The 26,231-nt window shown below is 53.4% G+C and overlaps 1 protein-coding gene and 1 long non-coding RNA gene across 9 annotated transcripts in view; one reads left to right on the forward strand and one right to left on the reverse strand.

Moving 5' to 3' along the window:
* The window catches only part of WDR97 (WD repeat domain 97), a 42,329-nt gene extending 19,923 nt beyond the window's left edge, over nucleotides 1-22,406 (reverse strand). For all 8 annotated transcript variants that reach the window (XM_081204309.1, XM_081204306.1, XM_081204305.1 and 5 more), the window contains exons 1-16: nucleotides 22,335-22,406; nucleotides 20,860-21,053; nucleotides 20,017-20,198; nucleotides 17,601-18,190; nucleotides 16,218-16,339; nucleotides 14,351-14,999; nucleotides 11,846-11,994; nucleotides 4,804-5,040; nucleotides 4,623-4,713; nucleotides 3,404-3,536; nucleotides 3,166-3,293; nucleotides 2,497-2,572; nucleotides 1,996-2,145; nucleotides 1,533-1,679; nucleotides 886-1,029; nucleotides 566-796 (exon numbers count right to left, since the gene is read on the reverse strand). In XM_081204309.1, the coding sequence (XP_081060435.1) occupies nucleotides 566-796; nucleotides 886-1,029; nucleotides 1,533-1,679; nucleotides 1,996-2,145; nucleotides 2,497-2,572; nucleotides 3,166-3,293; nucleotides 3,404-3,536; nucleotides 4,623-4,713; nucleotides 4,804-5,040; nucleotides 11,846-11,994; nucleotides 14,351-14,999; nucleotides 16,218-16,339; nucleotides 17,601-18,190; nucleotides 20,017-20,198; nucleotides 20,860-21,053; nucleotides 22,335-22,375 (3,264 nt within the window). In that variant the 5' untranslated portion in view covers nucleotides 22,376-22,406. The remainder of the gene's footprint in view (nucleotides 1-565; nucleotides 797-885; nucleotides 1,030-1,532; nucleotides 1,680-1,995; nucleotides 2,146-2,496; nucleotides 2,573-3,165; nucleotides 3,294-3,403; nucleotides 3,537-4,622; nucleotides 4,714-4,803; nucleotides 5,041-11,845; nucleotides 11,995-14,350; nucleotides 15,000-16,217; nucleotides 16,340-17,600; nucleotides 18,191-20,016; nucleotides 20,199-20,859; nucleotides 21,054-22,334) is intronic.
* LOC308593217 overlaps nucleotides 1-26,231 on the forward strand; it is a 285,688-nt gene that overhangs the window by 224,680 nt on the left and 34,777 nt on the right. The window lies entirely within an intron of this gene.

The following is a 26,231-nucleotide window of genomic DNA, read 5'->3' on the forward strand; positions in this document are numbered from 1 at the left end:
CAGCCTCCCAAAATCCTGTGCTGGGAGGCTAGAGCTGCAACTAAGTGATGGGGCCCTCCAGACTAATGGGTGGGCCATTAGTCCTCCACTCCCCACCCCCAGCTGTGTGTGTTTGTGAGCTGGGCTGGGCTGGGAGCTGGAGCCACAGAGACCTGCTGGCTCTGTGCTGGATCCAAAGCTGAGACTGATGAAGAAGCAGGTTGGGCGGGGTGTGGACGCTGCGAGCCCCTCCATCCGATGCTCAGATTGCAGAGATGTGTGAGTGAAACCATCTCAGCATACAAAAGGTCCCGGGTTCAATCCTTCACAGCATCTCAAGCTCAAAGGGCCTTACTGCCCAAATAGCCCACTCTAGAGAGAGTGATTGCTGCCAGCCAGAGAAGACCGCACTGGGCTGGACAGACCAAAGGTCAGACTCAGGATAAGGCGGCAGCTTTAAGTGCGCCCACAACTTCTGGGATCAGGTGAGCACACATTTTACACAACAGATATTGTGCGTGCCCATTTGTCAGTCCGTGGGCTTCCTGCTTCCGTGCCCCCTGCCCCCCCCCCTCTGGAATCTCACCGTTGCCCGACGGATCTTGACCTGGCTCCCCCTGGTGTCCATGCCAGAGAGCATGAGGCCGGGGGAAAGACGTCTTGTGCTGGGGGGAGATTTCTCCGCTTCGTCCAAGGGGGGGCTAGAGCTGGGCTCCAGGACCTCCTCAGGGGCTATCACCACTGGCGGGGGCACCGGAGGGGGCAGCCTCCTCCTCTTCTCCTTGGGGGGTCTCTTTCCCTTTTGCGCCAGGCCTAACTGGGAGACAAGAGGGGCACTGTCAGTCCTCTGCCGCTGCCGCTGCCCCAGCCCCTTCCCCACTCCAGCTGCCCCCCAAAGACCCTCACCTGCTCACTCTTGGTCCTCCTCACTCCAAAAAGTGGGGATCTCACTGGAGGAGGAAGCGGGGTTAAAGCTTCTTTGATTTCAGACACAGACGGGGCTGTTGAGAGGACGGCCTGTGGGCTCCCCTCTGCAGGGGGGCTGGTGTCCTGCGGGGAAGGCGGGAGGAAGGGGGTCTTTCACAAACCAAGATGGCGCCACACAGTCGCCCCTAGGTGCCACCTTGGACAAGGACTCAGTGACATCACCTCAGGCAAATAATGATGATGATGATGATGATAATAATAATAATAATAGATTATTATTTATACCCCGCCCATCTGGCTGGGCCTCCCCAGCCACTCTGGGCGGCTTCCAACAGAATATTAAAATACAATAGTCTATTAAACATTAAAAGCTTCCCTAAACAGGGCTGACTTCAGATGCTCCGAGGACCGAGGAGGCGAAAGGTTTTGGCAAGCCCTGGTGGAAATGCTACAGCTCAGCCTCAGGGCTGTATTACCCTGGTGGCTTCAAGGGCATCTCTCGCCAAGGGAAACTGAGGAAGGGCCAGTGGGAGTCGGCCTTTAGCTCAGAGACACCAGGCAAGAGAACACATGTCTCCTGAGGCAGAGCATGGAGGGCGGGGGGGGGGGACCGCCCCACCAGTTACCTCCAACGTCTCAGGACCTTGCAGAGAAATGGGTGGAGGGAAGGACCCCAGGAACATGCCGTCTGGCCCATAGAGCTCCGAAATGGACTTCGCCCGGCACATGGCTTCCAGCACCTCATCGGCATTGAAGGTGTCCTCCACCGGGATCTGGGAGGAGAGAAAAGGCGGAAGGGAGGAGACGCAATAAACGCCACCTGTGAGGCGGCCCAACTGGATGAACATGCAAAACTACCCCCCCCCCCCGTCTCTCTTCCATGGCTCTGCAGAGGAGATGCTCAAAGGACCAAAAGCTCCTGGGAAGTCTGACCTCTTCCTTGCTGGCCTCCCCTCCCCTCGCCCTTCCATCCAAGGCGGGGAGGGGCTGCAGGACCTCCTCCACGGAGACCCCCTTGCCTGGAAGGTGCCCCTTCCCTGCCACCAAGTCCCATCGACCCCCCAGCCCAGTTAAGCAGCCCAGCCTCACCTCAATTTTGGGTTGCGGCTTGTAGAATATCTGCAGGTATTTCTCAAAGGCCTCTTCCTTCATTTCCTTGGTGAGCCGCGATTTCTTGGTCACTTTCCCCTTCTGGACCAGCTCCAGATCCTGGTCCCTGTCGGCCATCTGGGAGAGTCCCTGCAAGAGGGCGCAGGGCTCAAGGCATCTCTGCCCCTCTCTCCTCCCTCCCATGCTCTGCCCCACGGCCAGAGAGCCCCTTGCCCAGTCAGACTCAGGCTGGGGCATGCGGGCCTCCCTTCTCCCCCCCCCTCCAGACACGCTCTCCCCTCTTGCAGCCTGCTTCCCCCTTGGGAAGTGCCTGACCTTTGCTCTCCCCTCAACCCTCATTTCCACCTCGCCAGGACTCCAGGGCCACTTCCCCTAGTGCTGAGTGGCGCATGGCTCTTGTGGGGCTCGCCTTGGCACCAGAGAGGGCACTGCTGCCCTTTGAAGCGCTCTGGTCTCCTCAGGGGGAGCGGCAGGCCTTACCTCCGCCCTGGCGTGGATGTCGCGGAGCACTCTGGACTCCTGCAAGGCCATCCTGCGGGATCCAGGCACAGGGGACCTGCGTGGGGAGAACGAGAGAGAGACAGACAGACAGAGGAGACGCCAGAGGCAGCTTGGCATCCTGACTCTGGACGCCCTCCCTGGACTCTCCCCAGGGATGCTCAGCTGCTCCGCTATCCGAAAGCAAGCACCACCCTGAGCCACCCAGTGGCCTCTTTGCCCTGGGAACTGGCCTCCCCAAACAGAACCACAGAATGGTAGAGCTGGAAGGGACCCGGCAGGGATCTTTCTCTCTGCCCTCCTTCCTCTCCCTTCTAAAACCAACCTTTCTATGGAGCCTTTGCCACACACCCCCCCCCCCAGGCACACTGCAGCTTAGCCTACACAGGAATTGACCAAACACTCTGATTCCCCTGTTTCTTCCCTGCTTCCATTTCCTTTCCCCTCCTAAAATGACAGAATGTAAAGTCCTCGGGGCAGGGACCTGTCGTTTTGCACCCTCAACTTGCCCTGTGTGCCTGGATAGCGCTAGATCCATAGGTGTCCTCGTCTCAGCAGCCCTGCTAAGGGGCACCAGAGGGAGGGAAGGAGCCAGATGCTGTGGCCCTGGCACTGGGTGCTCAGCAAGAAGGCTGCATTCTGGAATCTTACTCGGTCTCCTCCAAGGGCGGGTCCTGCTTTAGCCGCCGGAAGTTCTCCTTGACCAGAGCCTCAAAGTGGGAATCGCTGATGGGGAGAGGGACGCCCTTGAGGGGCTCCAGGAACCTGGCGCACAGCAGCTGCAAGAGACAGGAAGGGGTCATTGTCCCAGGGCACAGACTTCCCCAGCAAAGAGCACGGGGGCGGCAGCAGCAGGGAGCATGCCCCCCACCCCCAAGGGACGCCAGACCTTCATCCTGTAGTAGTTGGGCAGGTACTTCTTGTGGTGGATGAGGAAGACGTGTTTCTCCAGCCCAACCAGCAGGTCCCCCCAGTGGTTGGCAAAGGCCAGGCTCTCTGGGATGCTGTTCATCTTCAGGTGCCTGCAGGGCAGAAATGGGGGGGGTGAGCTTGGCTTCCAGGGACCCTTCCCAAAACCCCCGCAAGCCCCGGTTGGGCAGCCAGAGCAGAGGGCCTAGCACAGACTCTCCGCCGTGGACGGAAACATTAAAACCACAAGGCGCATGGAGGCCGCCTTAAGCTCCGCTTTAAAACCCCAGCAAAACATCTGGTTGTCATGTGTGGGAAAGGCACGGTGGCCTGAAAGGGAGATATGGATATGAAGTCTCATTGGATCCTTCAGCCGGGATTCCTGCATTGTGGGGGGTTGGGATGGATGACCCAGGGGGGTCCCTTCCAACTCTACAGTTCTAAATAGAAACAAGAAATGCATGGATCAGGGAAATTAAAGGGAAGGTGGGAAAGGAATTTTGAGAGCAGCAGTGATGGAAACTCCAAATGGGGAAGAAGAGGAGGAGGCTTGTCTGCAGCTATTTTCTTTTGAAGCTTCAGGTGTTGGGAGAGGCGATGGGGATGGCGGACGTTTCAAACATCCAGCGGCCTCCAAAACAATCAGGGGGCACCACACTGTCCTGCAAGCAAAGCAGGCATCCCTGTGTGGGACACGACACAGAGTGGGCTTGCTCCGAATCAAGCCTGATGGATCCCCATGGCGCTTGCTCCCAATGGAGTGGGTGCCAGACTGGGGCTGGGCCCTAGGTGTCTCCAGGTGGGGCTGTGGGAGAGCCCTGCTCAAAGCCTGCCAGAGCCATTGCTACCAGTCAGTGTAGACCAGGGCTCCCCAAACTTTGGTCCCCAGCTGGTTTTGTACTACAGTTCCCATCATCCCTGACCTCTGGACCTGTGAGCTTTGGATGATGGGCACTGTAGTCTGACAACAGCTGGAGACCAAGTCTGGGGAGACCCTGGGGCGGCTGATGCTGAGTTGGAGGAACCTGTGGCCTGCAGCTTCCAATGCCCCTCTGCGAGCTCACCAAAGGCACGCCAGCAGACATAGAATCGTACAGCTGGAAGGGCTCCCCAAGGGAGAGAGCCCCATTGGGAGGAGGAGGCTGCCCCGGCCCTTAGGACATCCCCATTCCCCATTCAGAATCCGGCCCGTCAGTCACCGCAGCAGCTTGTTCTCGATGTCCCAGATCTTCACGGATCCATCTCTGCTGGACGAGGCGAAGAGCTTCAGGTTGGGGCAGCAGCAGAGGCCTGGAGGAAGGGAGGCAGCGAGGGGGCGACAGCCGTGAGACAGGAGAGCCGAGCCCCTCTCCCCCCCCCCCAGCCTGGCCTCCCGCGCACCTGTGATGTCGTCCTGGGCGTCGTCTTCGGGTTTGTGCTCGGAGCGCGTCTGCTTCATCAGGTTGTAGTAGACGACGCTATAGGTGGCCGTCTGGGGGTCCTGGAAGGCCACCGCCACCGTCTCCCCCAGGGAGCACAGGTGCAAGGCAGGGGAGGCGCAGGAGAAGCTGAGGAGCGGGACCAGGCACTCCGTGGTGTAGGGGAAGACGCGCCACATCTTCACCGTGCGGTCGGCACCTGCCCCGGGGGCAAGGAGAGGCACAGGGTCAGCCCCCGGGGCAGAGGAAACTCCTCTTTCTTCCTCCTTCTCGCCCCCCCCAACCCAGCGTCCCTGGGTTGGTTTCTGCAGATCTACACCATGTTATTGCCTTGAGTTTTGGAGGGGCTGGTCTGCATGATGCGCGAGTCCCTTCTAACCGGGGGTCTTGTTCAGTGGCAGAGCTTCATGCTCCAGCACCAGGAGGGCAGAGAGCAGGCTGGGGCAGGGCTGGTGCGTGTCCTTGGGGCGGGGCATGCCACCTGCAGGGGTGTGGCGCCCAGTGCAGGCGGGCGGCAGCCACGATGGCACCCCACTGGGATTGCGCTGCCGGGGGCGGTGCGCTCCCCCCGCACTCCTCTTCCCCCACCAGTGGTCTTGGTTCCAGCAAATATTCTAAATATCTTATGGTGGATTCCACTGTTGAAAGTCACAGAATTTTGCTGTAGCCACTTAGCAGAATTACCATATTTTCCCGTGTATAAGACTAGGTTTTTCCTCTTAAAAATAATGTCAAAAAATAGGGGGTGTCTTATACACGGATGGGACGCGGGTGGCGCTGTGGGTTAAACCACAGAGCCTAGGACTTGCTGATCGGAAGGTCGGCGGTTCAAATCCCCGCGACGGGGTGAGCTCCCTCAAAGTGCAAGTAGATAAATAGGTACCGCTCTGGTGGGAAGGTAAACGGTGTTTCCGTGCGCTGCTTTGGTTCGCCAGAAGCGGCTTAGTCCTGCTGGCCACATGACCCAGAAGCTGTCTGCGGACAAACGTCGGCTCCCGGCCTCTTGACGAAATGAGCGCGCAACCCCAGAGTCGGTCACGACTGGACCTCATGGTCAGTGGTACCTTTACCTTTACCTATACACGGATAAATCTCCCGCCCTTTTCTTACATCTGAGTCCCCAAAAATAGGGGGCGTCAATGAATGGTTTGATTCTTGCATCCCTGTATTTATATCAACCTCTGAACTGCTAAATTCCCGGCCCCTACCTCTCTCCTCTAAGTACTACTGAAGGGCACAAATCATTGAGACGTTTAGGCTGCAAACTGTACCATCCTTGCAGTGGGGCAGGAGAGCTGAAAACATTGCCAATATAGCATATTTACGAGAATCTAATGCGCCGTCAAATCTAATGCGCACCTCAATTTTCAAAACCTTGAAACCAAAAAAGGATTTGCTGGCGATTGTAAATGCGCCATCACAATGTGCACCCTAATATTCACGATGTAAAAAGTGAGCATTACACTTGAGTAAATGTGATATTTCACATCTGGCAACCAAGGTGCCCCCTGGGTTTCAGAGAGCGTATGGGCAGCATAGCTGTCAACTTTTCCCTTTTCTTGTGAGGAATCCTATTTGGAATAAGGGATTTTCCCTTTAAAAAAGGGAAATGTTGACAACTATGATGGGCAGGCGAGTCTAAAAAGCCCCAGACACAAATTTTCACGGCCCTCTGGCAGCTCTGGTGGCTCATTGACCAGAAGCGATGTATTTAGCATTAACTCTAGAAGGGTAGACTCGATTCTGACCAAACTAAGTCTCCTAGAGCAAAATATACATACATCCAGGGGCTTCTATGAATTTACCTCATCCTCTTTTAAAGCCATCCAAGTTGGTCAGGGTCTCCTGAGGGAGGGAGCTCCAGAGCTGGACTACCAAAAGATCTTCTCTGGCCTTTGGAGACACCAACTATAGAGGGCAGAAGGGGCTTCATCCCCCTCAATATTTGTGGGTCGGGGGTCTGAGCTCCTCCCCATATTACTGCCGGGCAGCACTCATGTGCCTGGGGGGGGGGCAGGATGCATGGAGGGTGAAGATCACCCTCTGCACCCCTGTTATGTACTGAGTTGAATAGGATCCAAATTGCAGCAGTCTGATTGGTCCTAGAACAATAGGATTCAGAATGCAGCAGTCTGATTGGTCCAAGAACAATGCAGCAGTATGATTGGTTGGCAGGAACCACCCAATCCTGCTCCAGATAGAAGTGAATCCACAACCTGATTGGCTTACAGTAGAATTCCAGAATTAACCAATCATGTGCAGCCCATTGTGTAAATAATGTATATAAAGCAGATACTTTGAGGGGACTTTCATTCATTCCTCCTCACCACTATGAGCTGAATAAAGAGCATGAAATCACTTTGCGACTCTGAGTATATTTCACTGGCGACGAAGGTGGGATCCCGCTGAGCTGACTGCCACACACAGCACCGCAGCACCGCCACCTGCCGCACCGCTGCCTCGCACCGTGTATCCAGGCTTCAGCTCCAGGACACAAGGAACTCAGAATGGCAACCGACAGCAGCTTCTCGCCGTTCAACCCAGCATCTGGAGACTGGGAAGCGTACGCCTCCCGTTTCACCTTCCTTCTAGAAGCCAAAGGGGTCACCGATGAAGAAGACGCCAAGAAGAGGGCAATATTCTTCAGTGTCTGCGGAGAGGAGACATTTGAAATCGCCCGGGCTCTCCTTGCGCCTGAAGACGTCGCTTCTGTTCCATACAAAACAATAATGGAACAGTTGAAGGGGCACTTTTCGCCGCAGCCCTCAGTGGTGGCTCGTCGAAATGCCTTCTACGCAAAGCGGCAAGCCCCTGGGGAAACCGTAACTGGGTTTGTGACCTCTCTCCGCCAAGCTGCCCGGTTCTGCAACTTCTCAGAGCTGGAGAACATGCTTCGTGACCGCCTCGTCGGTGGCCTGAAGGATGAGAAGCTGCAACGACGCCTCTACGCCAAGAAGGACCTAACGTTCCAGGTCGCTCTGGAGGAGGCCCTGGCAACGGAAGCTGCCAAGAGGTCGACACAAGAGGCACGGCCGAGCCTGCCACCCCAACCGAGGGTCCACCATGAAGACCTCACCGACGACTCAGGATCTGACAGGGAGGAGGTGCACCGAGTACAGCAGCGCACTCAAGCAGCCCACATACCACAGCTGCCTCGACGAGAAGGAGGGAACTGCGCAAGCTGCGGGGAAAGTCACGAGAGGAGGACCTGCCGTTTCCGCAACGCAGAGTGCAGGCAGTGCAGAAAATTGGGACACATCGCCCGGGTGTGTCGAGCTCGGCCCACCCGACGCCAGGCATCAGATGACCAATCCAAGAGCCCCAGGTCCCGGGGCCCAACGCACCAAGGCAACTCTACGGAGCTCACGGACTTCCAGGTATACCAGTTGCCCCACCCCAACCTAGAGAAAATTTATGTAGAGGTACAGATAGAGGGGGCCCCATGCCGCATGGAGCTTGACACGGGTTCAACTCTATCCATAATCTCGGCAAGGACCTTAAGGAAACTGTGTCCTACTGGGGGTCCCAAACTCAGGCCGGCCCCATTCACCCTACGGGACTTCCAGAAACGTAAGGTCCCCACAATGGGGGTGGGGACCTTCAGGGTGCAATACCGAGGGCGGACGCGGCAACTGGACTTGCTCGTGGTCAAGGGCCCCTACATTAGCTTACTGGGATTGGCATGGTTTGGACCACTGGGGCTAGCCATCACCGGGGTGAACCACACTACCTTACAAGTGGACGTAGACGCCATCTGCAAGGAATTTCCAGGGGTTTTCGATGGGAAATTGGGACAGTATACGGGCCCCCCCATTGCTCTACAGCTTGACCCCGCAGTACGACCGGTCAGGCTCAAGGCCCGCCGGGTCCCGTTCGCCCTGAAACCCCGTACAGACGAGGAATTGGACCGGCTCGTGGAGCAAGGAGTGCTGGAGCCGGTGCCTAATGCCCCCTGGGAAACCCCAATCGTCACACCCGTCAAGCCTAATGGTTCAGTCCGCATCTGCGCAGACTACAAATGTACCATAAACAAGGCCCTCACGGCCCATGCATACCCAGTGCCAGTGGTCAGCCATGTCCTTGCCACCCTGGCTGGGTCGAAAATTTTTGGCAAGCTGGACTTGGCCCAAGCATATCAACAGCTGCCAGTAGATGAGGCCACAGCAGAGGCACAGACGATTGTGATGCACAGAGGAGCGTTCAGGGTAAAGCGGCTGCAATTCGGTGTCAGTGTGGCACCAGGCATATTCCAGAATCTAATGGACTTGCTCCTTAAAGGGATTCCTGGCATCACCCCCTTCTTCGATGATGTGTTGATTGCCGGGCCCACACCAGAGGAGTTTGAGGACCGCCTCCGCACCGTTTTGCACCGTTTCCAGACGGCGGGTCTCAAGGTGAAGCGGGAAAAATGTCTACTAGGAGTGCCTCAGGTGGACTTTCTGGGATTTATGGTGGACGCAGAAGGGGTCCACCCGACTGGGGACAAGGTACAGGCCATTTGTGATGCCCCAGCACCCAAGAGCAAGACTGAACTTCAGGCCTTCTTGGGACTATTGAACTTTTACCATTCCTTCCTTCCCCACAAGGCGGCGGTAGCAGAGCCCCTACACAGACTCCTGGACAAGCGGGCCCCTTGGGTGTGGGGCCAGCGCCAGGAGGCTGCATTCCAGGCAGTCAAGGACTTGCTTGTCTCAAACTCGGTCTTGGCACACTTCGACGAGAGGCTGCCGGTGGTGCTAGCATGCGACGCCTCGCCCTATGGCATTGGCGCTGTCCTGGGACACCAACTCCCAGATGGAAGAGAGGTACCGGTGGCATACTTTTCCCAGACACTCAACGCAACCGAGCGGAACTACTCGCAAATAGACAAGGAGGGTCTGGCAATCGTGAAGGGAGTAAAAAAATTCCATGATTTCTTGTACGGGCGGCCCTTCACCATGGTGACTGACCACAAGCCGTTGCTTGGCTTGTTTGCCCCCGAAAAGCAGACCCCCCAAGTGCTGTCTCCTCGCGTCCTCAGGTGGTCAATTTTCCTTGCCAGCTACCAGTATGCACTGATTCACCGCCCGGGGAAGGCAATGGGCCATGCGGACGCCCTCAGCAGGCTACCACTACTGGAAACAGGCCCCGACCCAGCACCTGCACAAGAGGTTATGAGCCTGGAGCTGCTTCCCGACCGCCCCATTCAGGCACAAGAAGTTGCACACCATTCCAAGAAAGATAGGGTCATCTCCTGGGTCCTGGACTGGGTGTGGAGGGGATGGCCCAGCAGCAGCCCTGGGCTGGAATTCGCTGGCTACACAACCCGCAAACATGAACTGTCGGCCCACAAGGGGTGCCTGTTATGGGGAAGCAGGGTCGTGGTTCCCCAGCCCCTCCGCAAAAGGGTCCTCACAGCCCTACACGAGACACACCCAGGGGTAGTAAGAATGAAGGCCCTTGCCAGGAGTTATGTGTGGTGGCCAGGGATCGACGGAGAGATAGAGGCCTGGGTCAAACACTGCCAGGCCTGCCAAGAATCCCGCCCAGATCCCCCAAGGGCCCCAGTCCAGTCCTGGGAGTCCGCCCGAGCACCATGGTCACGCCTGCATGTGGACTTCGCTGGCCCCTTTCAGGGGAAAACATTCTTCATAGTGGTGGACTCCTACACCAAATGGCTGGAAGTCGCACTGGTACCATCCACTTCCGCGTCCGCAGCCATCCGGGTACTACGCAGGCTGTTTGCAACCCATGGGCTCCCTGACACTCTCGTCTCAGACAACGGGACTGCATTTACGTCAGGAGAATTCCAAACCTTCACAGCGCAGAACGCCATCCGCCACATCCGTTCGGCGCCATTCCACCCTGCCACCAATGGCCAAGCAGAACGCATGGTGCGGACCACCAAGGACACCCTTCGCCGCATGACGCAAGGGGATTGGGAGTACTGCCTTGCCACATTCCTCCTAGCACAGCACAGCACCCCCAGCTCAACGACTGGCCGGAGCCCTGCTGAACTACTAATGGGTCGGCGCCTTGCAATCAGATTGGACCGCCTTCACCCCGATAGAGCTCAGGATGAGGTAGTGGTGGGGGAAGGCAGGAACCCCCGGACCTTCAAGGCTCAGGACCCAGTGTACGCAAAGAATTTTGGGGCAGGCCCAGCATGGGTACCTGCCACAGTCACCAGGGTCACTGGCCCCGTGTCGTACGAGGTGCTAACGGATGGGGGGCAATGCTGGCGCCGCCACTGCGACCAGATACGGCGACGATTCCCAGGAGAAAACCAGGAGGAGGAAAGGTCAGAGGAGTCCCAAGGGAACAGAGGGGCAGTGAGGCCCATAGAGCAGGAGGGGCCAGCAGGAGAGGCAGAATCAGTAAATACAGAGAGGACCCGCAAGGCCGAAAGGACACCGGAACCAGAACCACGACTGAGCGAGCCGGTTGCACCAGACCAAACAACCCCATCACAGCCAGCATCCTTGGAACACGAGCCAGAACCTGAACCCCGGACCAGGGAACACCATAGGCCGCAACGCACACGTAGGCCGCCGGCGTACCTCGAGGACTATGAATGCGACCTCCCGGGCAGGACTGGAACTTAGAGGGGAGGGGTGTTATGTACTGAGTTGAATAGGATCCAAACTGCAGCAGTCTGATTGGTCCTAGAACAATAGGATCCAAAATGCAGTAGTCTGATTGGTCCTAGAACAATAGGATTCAGAATGCAGCAGTCTGATTGGTCCAAGAACAATGCAGCAGTATGATTGGTTGGCAGGAACCACCCAATCATACTCCAGATACAAGTGAATCCACAACCTGATTGGCTTACAGTAGAATTCCAGAATTAACCAATCATGTGCAGCCCATTGTGTAAATAATGTATATAAAGCAGATACTTTGAGGGGACTTTTATTCATTCCTCCTCACCACTATGAGCTGAATAAAGAGCATGAAATCACTTTGCGACTCTGAGTATATTTCAACCCCCCTGATATTTGGGTTTGCCTAACCAGAGGACTCACCTGCCGAAATGAGACACATCTGCGTGGGGTATTCAGCCAAGGCTGTGACCGCTTGGGAGCCGTGAGCCTCCACCTTGTACCGGTCTCGGGTCAGAAACCACTCCACCACCGTCAGGAAGCCCGTTTTGTGCCCCAAAATTAGCAGGAACCTGGGGGGGGGGGAGAGAAGCGTCCTTTGATAAGTATGTTCAGACAGATATGCACGATGGTATGGCAGCTTCTGGGGTCGGGGGAAGGAAAAGCCCAATCTGAAAAGTCAAATTCAAAAAGAGAATTTTGCTGCAACTTGGGTTGACTTTATAGATTTTGTGAGTATAGCCAAGCCTAGTCATCTTCTTGCACCAGCACTTTGAACTGTGTGCTTGGCATCATTTCCTAACCCCCCTCTCCCCGCCCAGGTTCTTGGGTGAACCTGGCTCACCTGGAGAAAACTGCTGCTTGCCTTCTATCACTGTGCCATTGAGAGCGTGCTCACTTATGGCTTATGGGTGTGGTACGGAAGCTGTACTGCCCAGGACAGGATGGGGTTGTGCAGAGTTGTTAAGGCAGCAGAGAGCATTGTTGGCTGCCCACTCTCCACCTTAGAGCAGATTTATGCCACAAGGTGCCATAGGAAGGCACTGGACATAGTAAAAGATCCATCGCATCCTGGTCACTGTCTCTTCGAGCTCCTGCCGTCGGGACGGAGATACAGGACGATGAAGACAAGAACGAGCCGTCTTAAGAACAGCTTCTTCTCCAGAGCGATCTCGGCCCTGAATGGGAAGCCCGGACTTTGAAAGTCATCTAATCTCCCTTGCTGTATTATACTGTATTGTTTAAGTAGTGTTTTTATGGAGCAGTCAAGTAATTTCATTGTCCTCGAAGGGGGCAATGACAATAAAGATATTATTATTATTATTATTATTATTATTATTATTATTATTATTATTATTATTATTATTATTATTATTATTATTAATTATTATTATTATTATTATTATTATTAAAAAATAACATCTTTCTGCCACTTAGCACTTCTTTAGTTCTATGAATAGTCTAAGGTTTCATTCTTCTTCTCACTTCAAGCCGCCTCAAAGCATTATTTATTTTAAGACTTTGCATGATATTTCATTTCATTTTTTTATGTATATCATGACTTGGTATAGATATTACTTGTAGTTTGATTAGTTTGTCATATTCTATCATGATTTTATATGTTGACTCAACACCAAAACAGTGATTGTGCGTGTTTCTAATGGGGAAATATAGTTTTGGTGTTCTACAGCTCCTGCTTTTGAAATGTGATGTTTGGGGTTCTTATTGTTAAAATATTAATAAAAAATACAGTATCAATAAATAAAAAACTAGCAGGGGTGGAGGAAAAGGCAGGCAGACATGGGGAATGTAAAGCACAGAATTCAAGGCCCATGGAAAAGCCGTGTCTGTTGTGGTCTGCTGTGTGTCAGGAGGAGAGCCCAGCTGCCTTGATCCTTCCAGCAGAGCGGGGAGCCTGGCCACTGCTAGGCAGGGCAGACTCTGGTTTTCAGCATCCCATGTGCCGGGGCGCCTGGAGCTCCTGCTACTGGGAGTTTAGGATTGGAGTTGCAAGGGAAGCTTTTAATATCTGATAAATTATTGTATTTTAATGTTTTGCTGGAAGCCGCCCAGAGTGGCTGGGGAAACCACCCAGAGTGGCTGGGTGGAGTATAAATAAATTATTATTGTTGTTATTATTATTATTATTGATCCCGCAGGCTCTTCTGAGGGTCTGCAGATGAGAGTGAGCTGCCTTTACATGCCAAATTAACTCATAAGGGAACTTTGACCAGCAACTGCTTTGCTGCACCCCAGGCAGGATGAAGGAGTCGTTGGGAAGGAGGGTGGCAGCAGCACCTGCCGGAGAGTAAGACCCACTGGCAGCACTGGCAATGAAGGAGGGGAGAGGGGCTTCTCACAAAAGATGTTAGATTATTTTAGTATGCCACAACTGCTGCTCGTATTTTGTTAGCTAAAAAGTGGAAAACCCAAGAATTACCAATGATAGAAGAATGGCAGATGAAGATGATGGATTTTTCGGAGCTAGCCGACCTAACCAGAAGAGTCCGTGACCAGAAGGAGGAGGAGTATCAGGAAGAGTGGATTAAATTTAATGATTACTTAGATAAATATGTTAAGTTAAATTAACTGAAAACAGCTTGCAGATACTTAATTGGCTTAGGATTTTATTTATGTTAAGTGATGAATTAATATGTTTAATTTCATAATGTGAAGATTTAAGGATGTTAATGTTTAAGTTAAATTTTATAAGAACTGTGATTTGGAAAACCGTTAAAAGGATATGCAATGAAATCCAACCAAGGGGAAGCGACGAAGTCACTTAACAATGTTAATAAGTGTAATTTTCAATAAGGCTATGATTTATGTTTGTTTGTTTATAATGTTGTGAAAACCAATTAAAAAATTTTGGGGAAAAAAGAGAGGGGCTTCTCTCGAGTCCCACCCCGTCCATCTCACCCGCTTTACCTGTTTTTATCTGGGTGTTTCAGCCACTGCTTCTTGTAGCCCTTGCAATCCACCACATCCAGCCACTGGGAATAGGCCTTCTCCGGGTCCAGCACGTGGCTGTAGACCAGGAGGCAGCAGGGGGCAGACGCCCAGGTGTGGCCCGGAAGGCTCTTCTTGACCTGCATGGGGTCCTGGGCGCTGTTGACCCACAGCACGGCCCCATCCTCCATCAGCACAAAGAGGGTCTCCCGGGGCAGGCAGTACGCCACGTCCAGGCCCTGGCGGGGGCTGTCCAGGAAGAGGATGCCGATGATGACTCCGCTCTGGGCGTCCACCATCCGCACGGTAGAGTCCTGGCAGACGTAGAGGGCGCGGACAGGGAAGCTGCCCAGGGCCTCCAGGTTGACGCAGCTGATGCGCCGGACGGGGCAGCCCACGGGCGTGTACAGCGAGTAGAGCTTGTTGATCTTCCAGAGGGTCAGGGACGAGCCGGAGACGGAGACGACGTGAGAAAGGGTCACGGCCTTTAGGGTCTCCACGGGCTCCGACAAATGGACCTGGTCCACCTGGTCAATGGTGTTGAGGTTCCAGGTGCGGATGGTGCCGTCCTGGGAGGCGGAGAAGATGAGGGGCCTCTGAGGGTAGATGGTCACAGCAACGACCGGACCTGGGGGCACAAGGTGGGGGGGCACAAGAAGCTCAAAGGGGGCCAAAGCCAGTCACAGCTACGTGGGGATGGAGACAGGAGCGGATCAATGCCTTTGCGCATCTTCAGAAGAGCTGCAGGAAGGAGAACAGGCTCCACCTGGTCCTGCTTTGAGCTCTTGGTTCTCCTTACTGTGGGATGTGAAGCACAAGAGCAGTCAAGTACAACACTCCTAGAGTGAACATGTTTACACATGGGGAGGAATGTTTGTCCAGCCAGCAGGTCAACTTCCTGTTTCCTTCTGGGCTGGGACAGACTTCCTCTGCATGTGACTAGAGGTGGGCGTGGCCTCACCTGTGCAGGTAACGACAAAAGCACAGGGCAGGGCAGCCATCTCTCTCTTTGACTACGTGCATTGAAGAAGCAACATCTGCTTAGCCAAAGATGCTCTTTTGGCTCCAGCCAAGAGAGGACAAAGGGACTGTCTCCTTATGAGATAGTTTCCAGGTGTATGTTACTTTTCTAAGCTAAGTCTGCCTTCTGTGATCCAACTGTGAACAGAATGTGAGTAAACTCTGTTTATACTTTTATAGGAGACTGTGCCGTGTCTTATCTTTTATAGAAGCTTTAGAGCGTCTGAGCAAACGCATCTGCTGTGAGTTTAAAAAGGGGAATGTTACTCTGCTAAATTGTGAACTTGTTAACACAAGCTGGAAAGGCTATTATCAGACAATATATCCTCTCCTGAATCCCTGAACATTCCCGCACTTACAACCCAGTACTAATTCATATAGCTAGATGTTTTGGCCAGGATAGATATTCAAATGTCCAACGGTGGCTCAGCAGACCTTATCAAAGACCTAGAGACATTCAACATCAACAACTGCTAGGCACCCTTATGCCTTTTAGCAGCTGCGTGCTAGGCAGAAATTCAACAGGTTCAGCCTCCCATCGTTGTATTTTCATGTTGGGAAAAACTCTCCCATTGACTTTCTGGCCATAAAACTATCCTGTAGGAGGAAAGAGTGGCTATTGCAGCCCGGGCTGCCCCCATGACGATGAGGCACCCCTCTTGGACACGCCACTCCTGCGAGGGAGGCAGGAGCCAGAGGTGTCCCAGCCTAAGGGGGAGAGAGGCGTCGGTCTCTTGCCAAAGGCCTTCCTAGCGGCTGGGGGGGGGGGATTCTTCAGTTGCCCTTCTCTCCGCATCCTGGCTGAGAGTGACGCACCCACGCTCACCCGTGTGGCCCACAAAGACCATCTGAATGTGCCAGTTCTTGTCCCAGACCTTGATGGTTGTGTCCCGTGAGGCCGTGATGGCACAGCCGATCACTTCGCAGTAGGTGAGGTCTGTGATCACCCTGGGAGAGAAGACGAAGAAGAGCAGCCCGGTTACATCAGGTCCTTCTTGGACTGCGTGGTCTCCAGGATCCCTTACAACTCTACCACTCTATGATCTTATGTTTCCATGGACCATGCAGACCCTCCACTTCCCAAAGCAGCTCAGTCAGGAGGCTCTGAGGTATGAGCAGCAGGACACAAACCAAGAACTGCCCCCCTTTTCAGAGCCCCAGGGTTCAGTCACCACCACCACAACTTGTGGGAGAGAATTCTGGATGTTGCGCTTTGTGCGCGAAGAGACATTCTCTCTCTCTCTCTCTCCCATCTATTTGGGATCTACTTCCCATTGGCTTCCTTGGATAAATGCCTCCTCAAGTTGCTTTGGGTTGCCTTGGGCAAGATAAAGTAACTAACACATTTAAGAAATCATAAAAACAAATAACGCTGGGGCCACGGGAGGTCAAGTGGAGGTGCTTCTCAGTCATGGGGGTGGGGTGGGGGTCAAACTATTCCACTGGGCCATTCTGAAGCTCTCTAAGCGCGTTAATGATTAACTGATGGTGTTCTCTGCTCTTACAGGTGAGTGTTTAACCTTAGGTCACATGATTAAGGTATTCAATTGCAAATTTGCCATTTTGAAAGGGAGTTGCCTTTTGGCTCTTTGTTCTCAGGCACAGCGGGAGAAGGAGGTGTAAATTACCCTCTCCGGGAGCTGTATAGACTTAGGCTGGATCCAGGCTCACGCAAGCTATGGAATAAACAGAGCTTTGATTTTTGCAGAGTGTAATTATGTTATATATTTAAGAAGAAGAACCTGTGCTTGAATATGCATACACTTTATACATCTTTCTGGAGGAACCATTGTTTTGTACCTGTTTTTGAAGAAGTTCCAGTTAGTGAAGCTTTGAATCTATGGGTCCAGACAATTTGTATTCTAATAGGGTTCAGTTTTTATGCATCCGATTGCTTCAAGCTGCACAATATTAATATCTGCAATAATTATCTCCCTTAGTGGGTTGTGCAAGCCATCGCTCCGAATGATGCTTTTTATAAAGTAGGGTGTGGGGGCCACTGGAAATGAATTAACGGAACCACGTGGGTGGCAGACCAGAAAGGTTTGGGAACCGCTGCCTTAAATAGTCCAAGATGGAACAAGAAGGAACCTGCCCCCAAGAGAGCAGCACTGAAAGCCCATCCTTCCATGGGGGCATCCCGTTCCCAGTGGGGGCCTCTCTCCTTGCTGGGAGGCCGGTTCTCTGCAGGGCCTGAGAGAAGCCTCACCTGTTGTGGAGCTCCTTCTTGAAAGAGAGGAGTTTCCCATTGGAGATATCCCAGGCAGCAGCGCCCGTCGTGCTGGAGGCGAAGCAGCGCTGGGGCTGCAAGCTGCTTGTGTCCAGGGCGATGTGGGAGAAGACGTCTCCGGGCCCCAGGCCCTCGCTCAGGACGACGCGGCACTGCAGGCTCCGGCAGCCGTAGCGGAAGTCCCAGATGGTCAGGTTCCCGTCCCCCACGGTCACGATCCGGTTCAGGTTCTCGCTGTAGATCCCGCATCGGATGGGCATGGCGGAGCGGACCTGGGAGAGCAGCTGGAAGCCGGAGTCCAGGACCTGGAGGCCGCCCTCGTCCCAAGCCACAAAGTGGTTGACCAGGGAGGCGTGCAGGAGTCCCGCCATGGGGGCAGGGGCCCTCAGGCAGCTCTTGTAGGAACCCTCCTCCTTCAGGGAGTGCAGCTGGTTCTCCGAGTCGAGCACCACAAAGCGATTCCCCCGCACATCATGCGTCACGCACCGCACGGGGCTGCCCAAGGCTGAGCGACTCAGGTGCTGCAGGCCGTGGCTCAGGTGGATGGGCTTCAAGTCCTCCTTCTTCATCTGCAAGAGGAAGATGAAGGACAGGCAGTGTTGGTCCCACCACCAGCCAGAGCATCTCTCTGCACACACTTATTCCACGCCTGCATGAGCCTCGGGTCCCTTCCAACTCCCTTCCATGTTATGATTCCTTTTCTGGAAGCTTCATGGGAGCTGCCCGTTCCTTGGACATGGGCAGAGACCCCTATGGGCACCAGGGGCTCAGGCCAGTGGCAGAGGAAGGGGTGTGTGGCCAGCCCTGGGTGTCATCACTGGGGGGTGTGGGGGGTGACAAAATGAATTAAAAAAAAATTGGGCTCACAAAACTTTTTAGGAGTGATGTGGTGGCTTAGGTGCTGCAGGTTCCATGCTGCCTGTAACAGCAGCGTGGGACTTGTGTCTGCTTACTGCCTCTCCCTGCCCTACAGCTGAGGGGGAGGTGGAAGACCCTCATATCTATGGGACCACCTCTCCCGGTATGCCCCACGGAGGACCTTAAGGAAGTCAGATTAGCCTCAACCAGAGCCAGGGCCTTCTCAACACTGGCTCCGGTCTGGTGGAACGCTCTGTCTCATGAGACCAGGGCCCTGCAGGATCTGATTTCTTTCCGCAGGGCCTGTAATGCGGAGTTGTTCTGCCTGGCCTTTGGCTTGGAATCAACTTGATTCCCTTCCCCTCTTTCTCTTTCCTTTTCCCTTTCTCCTCCTGTGATGGAACCCTTATTTGGGGACTTCCCTGGCTTTTTTCTGGCCCATGTAGGACCAGTCTGGATAGTTAGCCTTGATAAAGACTTGACATTTTCATCCCCAAAAAGTTTTTGATTTGAGTTCCTACTGAAATGAGGCTGCATTTTAATGTTGTATTTTAATCTTGTTTTTAAGCTGTATTTCAATCAATTGTTTTTATACCGGTGTTAGCCGCCCTGAGCCCGGTCTTGGCTGGGGAGGGCGGGGTATAAATAAAATTTAATAAAATCTAATAATAATAGAGGCTCCAAGCATCAGAGAGGCTTGACCGCCCCATGGGCGCAGATCACCCCCCCCCAAGCTGCAGGACATGCCCCCGCACCCGGCACCCGAGCGGTTAGCTACGCCACTGACTATAGCTGTGAGGTCCCAGGGATCTTGGAGAGCTCTTGGGGAACAGGAGGCCTTGATGGGAAACACTTTGATGGCAGAACAAAACAGGTTAAGGCAAAGGGAGCGGCAAATATTGTCTCCTTCTGCGAGGGGGCTCAGAATGGGAGGCAGAAGAGTTCAGGACAACCAACAGGGCTTGGCCCTGACGTTCTCTTTCATGGTCATGGTCACCTACTTAGATTTCTTTAAAAGGATATGTGCCACATTCATGGAGTAAAAGGAGAGCAAAAGCTGCTCGCTTCAACAGCTGTGTTTTACTGCCACCTGTTGGAGGCAGAAAATGCCTCTGAAGGCCAGGTGCCAGGAATCCCAGGTGAGGAGAGGAGAGCCCTGAGGGACCTGGGTCTTTCTCGAGGGCTCACCCAGGCATCTTGTTGGCCCCTGATATTCAGAGCACATTTGCAGGGAGCAGGAAGAGAGGAATAAGGTACCAATGGATAACCATTCAAGGCACTGGATGTTCCCTTCCGCAAGAGGGTTCATGTGAGCCCCTCCAAAAGCCTGTTTGCAATGGCAGGAAACATCTCTGGGACACCTGAAGCAGCAGGATACTTGAGACAGGTGCATGGTGCTGTTTTCTGAGCAGGTCCGAGCGGCTGGTGCCCTGGCACCTCTCCTCTCCTGATCCCCAGGTGCTGGGGATTTCACTGAGACACAGCTGCCACACCTGGATCCCCCTGGCCAGACCGGCTTCTTCCCCAAGAAATGTACCAGGTCCAGAGCGCGGCGGAGGTGTTTCTGGAGTTTGATCCAGTGCAGGTACCCCCTGCTTGGCTGAGCCTTGGGTACCGGCTGTGGCTTATTCTGCTTCTCCTCCTCCGCTTCCACCTCCTTCGTATTTTCAAAGGGCTCTGAGGACAGGCGCAGGCGCTTCCTTCGCTCTCCACGAGTGGCTGCTGGAGGAAGGTGGGAGTTGATAACGATGTCACTCACAAGTGACCCGTCGGTTCCCTCCACACCCCTGTGAGGTGCTGTTCCGTTTCCCCCTTTTTACAGGAGGTACTCATTTGTACAGGGGGACGCGGGTGGCGCTGAGGGTTAAACCACAGAGCCTAGGACTTGCTGATCAGAAGGTCGGCGGTTCAAATCCCTGTGACAGGGTGAGCTCCCGTTGCTCGGTCCCTGCTCCTGCCAACCTAGCAGTTCAAAAGCACGTCAAAGTGCAAGTAGATAAATAGGTACCATTCCGGTGGGAAGGTAAACGGCGTTTCCGTACGCGGCTCTGGTTCGCCAGAAGCGGCTTAGTCATGCTGGCCACATGACCCGGAAGCTGCACACCGGCTCCCTCGGCCAGTAAAGCGAGATGAGCGCCGCAACCCCAGAGTCGGTCACGACTGGACCTAATGGTCAGGGGTCCCTTTACTTACTCATTTGTACCTATTTGTCTCTGGGTCTCTCCCTCCCCACACAAGCCCCTGAGAGCATCACCCCTCAGGGACCACTCCTGGCTTCGCTCAGCAGCATGATGAGGCTGGTGAACACACCCAGGGGCAGGGTCTGGACCCCCCAGGGCTGCTATAAACACCACCTCCACCCCGATGCAACCCTGCTTACAGCTTCTGCGTTCCGCCTCCATCATCCCTGTAAGTTCTGCCTTGCTCTGGACAGCAGACTCCTCGTAGGAGGGGTGAACAGAGCAGCTGATCCACACGGAGGATGCTGAAGGGCAAAGGGAACCAAACGCCTTCTTAGAACCTGCTAGGCTGGACTTGGAACCAGCTTTCAAGGCACGGGGTCCGCACTGGAACCTGGAAAAGTAGCAATAATTTATTTTTTTTAATAATGATGTTATTAAAAGCCCAGCCACCCTGGGTAACCATTAACCATGAGAGTGTTTCTGTAGAAATGCAGAGGGTTTTCAGCTCATCTGTTGGAAGCGACAAGGCAGAATTGCAAATTATAGTCCATATTTATTGGAGGTACTGTAGCGTGCCTTTTCATATGTACATCCAGCTCAGTATTCCCCACAACAGTAGGCATGTCATAGGGAATTGGGGAGAAGATCCAGTGAGAGCCACCCAAGGAAGCCACCCATCCTAGGTCTTATCGCACATCAACCTAAACCATGGATTCTTTAACAAACCATAAAGTCACCATGAGTTTTGTCCCGATGGTGGTGGCGATTTATTATTATTATTTCTTACCCTCCCTTCACCATAAGGTCCCAGGGAAGGTTGCAACCATTTAAAATTCAGTATTAAAAACAGTTTAAAACCAATTACCATCAAAACTAGAGAGCGTCCTATCTCAGCACATAGCTGTCAACTTTTCTCTTTTCTTACGAGGAATCCTATTTGGAATAAGGGAATTTCCCTTAAAAAAAGGAAAACGTTGACAGCTATGTCTCAGCAGGCAAAGGCCAGGCGAGGTAAAAGAGATGCATGTTTCTTAATAAGATATCAAGATCCATCCCATCGTCAGACAGAATCTTTCCAGGGCAGGTTAGATGATGAAATGCAAATGTTTAAAAGCAACGTAAAAACCAGCCTGATCAATTGTTCAATGTACGAGATGCGCTTTCCCTCCGAGCGGAGCTCAGAATAACAATGACCTGCTAAATGCAAATCCACAAAATGCAGGCCAGTATATCATCAGAAGACCCCAAGGACACACACACACACAGATCTTAGGGAAAAGCTATAGCACCCATTTCTTACACAGCTTCTCCCCCCTCAAAAAGTGCGGGTGCCCCTCTGGAGGACCACCCTCTGGAGCTCAGGCCCAAACACCTGGCAACTCCACTTTCTTCCAGAGTGACAGCCCCATTTCTCCCAGGAAGCCCTCACAAAGGGCAGGCTGCCCCCCTGCACGCATTTCAGGCTGGGGTGGTGGTGCGCCTGAGGCCCTCCCAGGCCTCAGCTCAGGCTGCCTCCAGGAAGGGCACAGGATCAGGGCCTGGGAGGAGGAGCCGGCACCTCCAGGGGAGCCCAACCCCATCCCTGGGGGGTGGCAGCAGGAGGAGAGCCTCCCCTCGCCTCCTTTGGCTCCTGGGGCATCACACTGCCCACCCGCCAGCTGGCAGCATTTACCTGGGGCCTGCGGAGCCTGGACCTGCCAGCCACGTTGCCATGGAGACAGGCGTTCTGTTGACTGGCAGGGCAGGCTGGCCTGGTCCTCGGGGCAGGAAACGCAGGCGGGCGCAGGGAGCCCTCGGGGCAGGGCGCTGGGCTTGGCACGCCCAGAGGGGGCGCAATGAGATGCCAGCCGGTCCTCAGGAGGGAACAGAGGTCCCTGCCTGTCTGCACTTGCATGTTGGCCCAGCTATTTATTCACTTATATATTGTGTTTCTGAAGGGACAGGATACCCAAATCCTGTCTGTGGAATCACCCCAGGCTTCAATAATCACCCCAGGCCTCAAAACTGTCTCCTAAAATCCACAGCTACAGCTTTTCTGTGGATTCTCACAAGATGCTGTTCCAAAGGCCAAATGTTCTTCTTTTATCAGCACGAGGCGGCTTCAAAAAGCTAATGCATAGGCTCTGTTCAAAGCAGGCCTGAGAACTGAATCTTATCTCATTCTAGTTGCAAGACCTTTGGACATGCTGAAACGCTTTCATTCCCCTTTTCCTGGGAAGGGTGCCAAGAGTCCACAATAGTCCCAGCATAGGAGCTTTCTGTTCATGCTCAGAGGAACTCAGGGCAGGACTCCTGAGGGAGGAGAAAGGGGAGGGAACTAGAAGGGGTATATATGCTCTGTGCAAATGACTGTGAACTCGTGCATGTTTTTTGTGAGTTATCACACTTGCTCCTTCTAGCAGTTCATGGATGGTAGAAATAAAAGCCTTTTCTCCGAAACTATTCCTTGAGTGTCTGTTGACTCCCATTTTCCCTTTCCCGGGCGCAGTATTTTTCCCACCCGAGGGCAAAGCCTCATAAGGCTACATTTCCACCCCACCTTTTCCTTCAAGGATTCAAGGTGGCCCACGGAGCAATGGATCCAAACTACAAGAAAGAAGATTCCACCTAAACATTAGGAAGAACTTCCTGACAGTAAGAGCTGTTCGACAGTGGAATTTGCTGCCAAGGAGTGTGGTGGCGTCTCCTTCTTTGTAGGTCTTTAAGCAGAGGCTTGACAACCATATGTCAGGAGTGCTCTGATGGTGTTTCCTGCTTGGCAGGGGGTTGGACTCGATGGCCCTTGGGGTCTCTTCCAACTCTAGGATTCTATGATTCTATGATTCTATGATTCTATATGGGTTTTCTTCCTTCTCATGTTCTCCTCACAACAGCCCTACAAAGTAGGCCAGGCTGAGAGGCAGCGACTGGCCTCAAGGTCATGCCCAGCCAGCTTCACGGCGAAGCAGGGATTGGGATGCTGGTCTCGCCCAATCCTGGTAGGGCGCTCTAACCACTGCCCCACCCTGCAACCCAAGGAGGTCTTTGAGGATGAGATTGCCGTCTCTCACCCCAGCAAGGGGTCAGTTTCCTCAAGAGCCCCGGAAGAGGGAGTTAGGGGTCTTCCTTCTATGACACCTGGGCACCTTTGGGGAGAGGGTGCAATTCAAAAGGGGGCTCCGTATTGTTAGCAGAGGAGGAGCTTCTTCTCACGAACGCACCAGGAGCAGGAAGCCAGGCTGTGGCCTCCCAACCAGGCTCTGCCCCCTTCAGTGCCCACCTTTCGGAATGAGTTATTGAAGGGAAGCAGGAGAGGATGGAGAGACTCGCCTGTGAAGAAAAGCTGCAGCGTCTTGGGGAAGGAAGATTAAGGGGTGACATGACAGAAGTTCATGGAGAAAGTTGAGAGAGAGAAGTCCTCTCTCTCACACAACCCTGGAACTTGCAGACATCCCACAAAGCTGAATGTTGGGAGATTCAGAAAGTCCTTCTTCACACAGCGCAGTTAAACCGTGGAACTCCCTCCCCCAGGAGACAGTGGTGGATGGCTTTGAGAGAGAATTAGGCAAAGGGGTACCAATAATAATAATAATAATAATAATAATAATAATAATAATAATAATAATTAATAATAATAATTTATTATTTATACCCCGCCCATCTTGCTGAGTTTCCCCAGCCACTCTGGGCAGCTCCCAATCAAGTGTTAAACACAATGCAGCATTAAGTATTAAAAACTTCCCTAAACAGGGCTGCCTTCAGATGTCTTTAAAATAAGATAGTTGCTTATTTCCTTGACATCTGATGGGAGGGCCTTCCACAGGGCGGGTGCCACTACCAAGAAGGCCCTCCGCCTGGTTCCCTGTAACCTCACTTCTCGCAATGAGGGAACCGCCAGAAGGCCCTCAGCGCTGGATCCCAATGGCTACCAGCCCGAGTGATTCTGCTCTGCCTCCATGGTGGCTCTGCTCTGCACTCCCTGTTCGTTGCGAGGAATCAATGCTTCCAAAAAACTGCTGCTGGAAACCTGGGTGCTGGCACCCTAGAAACCCCAGCCAGCTCTCCCTTGCAGGGCAACAGCACAAAGCGTAGGCTAAGGGCCGTGAGCCGCACAGCACTGGCACCAGATCAAGCAGCTGCCCATGGTCTGTGTCCCCAGTGACTTCCTGGAACCAGCAGGAAGAGGAAAAGGATGAGCAGGAAGCATTCAGGTGCCACAGGTGACCCCATGCCAGGGCAAACTTTTAAGGAATATTGTGGGACTTCTGTTGGGAAGGGGAATACTGACCAGGACGGACACTTGAACCCAGCAGCTGAAACTGAGGCAGGCCCAGTTGAATGCCATTAGCCTTCCCTACCACAAGGAGTCAGAAGAATATAAAATTGCCAGCATCCTTTCCTCACAGTGGCTGACCAGATGTCCTTTATTTTCCTTCCTTTATACACCACCTTTATCTTCCAAGGATCTCAAGGCGGCCTGCATGGTTCTCCTCTCCATTTCATCCTCATAACCACCCTGTGAGGGAGGTTAGGGCTTTTTTGAGAGAGCCCAGCAGGCACTAGAGTTTGTTACACAGTCTCTTTACCTGCCTGCATTTGTTTTGGGGCAGGAAACATACGGGAGGACGAGGGCAATGTTAATTGGTTGATAATGATTTATGTAGAAAGGTGGGGAGAACATATTATAAATAAAGGTTGAAATCAAGCTCAGGCTTAGCGCGCAGTCCCCCAGATTACTCCCCCCCCCCAGCACTTGGTGGAGCTGCCCCCATGTCCCACAAATTAAGGCAGACCTGGTCTGAAATGCTTGCAGTGCTGCAACTTTGCCCCCTTCTCAGATGTCAGTGGAGAAACAGGAACTTCAGAAGTGAAGAAGCCGATGGAAAACATTGAGAGTCACCACTGGCAACATCTCTCCCACCCAGTTGGCACCAGTGGATGGAAGCAATCCAAAGCAGAGGGTCTTTAGCCAGAATCCAATTTTGGCACAGGCTAACATGGCCATGGTCTAAACCACTGAGCCTCTTGGGCTTGCCGATCAGAAGGTCGGCAGTTCGAATCCCCACAAGGGGTGAGCTCCCCTTGCTCTGTCCCTGCTCCTGTCAACCTAGCAGTTCAAAAGCACATCAAAGTGCAAGTAGATCAATAGGTACCGCTCCAGCGGGAAGGTAAATGGCGTTTCCGTTTGCTGCTCTGGTTTCGCCAGAAGTGGCTCAGTCATGCTGGCCACATGACCCGGAAAAACTGTCTGCGGACAAACGCCGGCTCCCTTGGCCTGTAAAGCGAGATGAACACCACAACCCCAGTCGTTCGCAACTGGACTGAACTGCCAGGGGTCCTTTGCCTTTTCTCTAAACACTGGCTTCCTGGGTGTGGTCTTGCAGGTTCCTCCTGAAGACGGGGCCTCCAGCTCTGGCCTGAGGCTGCTCCTCCCCCAGTAACCCCATGCAGTGGAGGCGAGGGGGGCAAGCTTCAGATTACACAGACACCCCCCTTGTTGAGACTTTCTTGTCCCAGCAGGCATTTTAAGGAAGTGTTCTGGTTTATGATACTTTTATTACTTCAATGTCTATATGGTTTTTAGACACCA

The sequence above is a fragment of the Podarcis bocagei genome (assembly GCF_964188305.1).
Source record: "Podarcis bocagei genome assembly, chromosome: 8".
Lineage (NCBI taxonomy): Eukaryota > Metazoa > Chordata > Lepidosauria > Squamata > Lacertidae > Podarcis > Podarcis bocagei.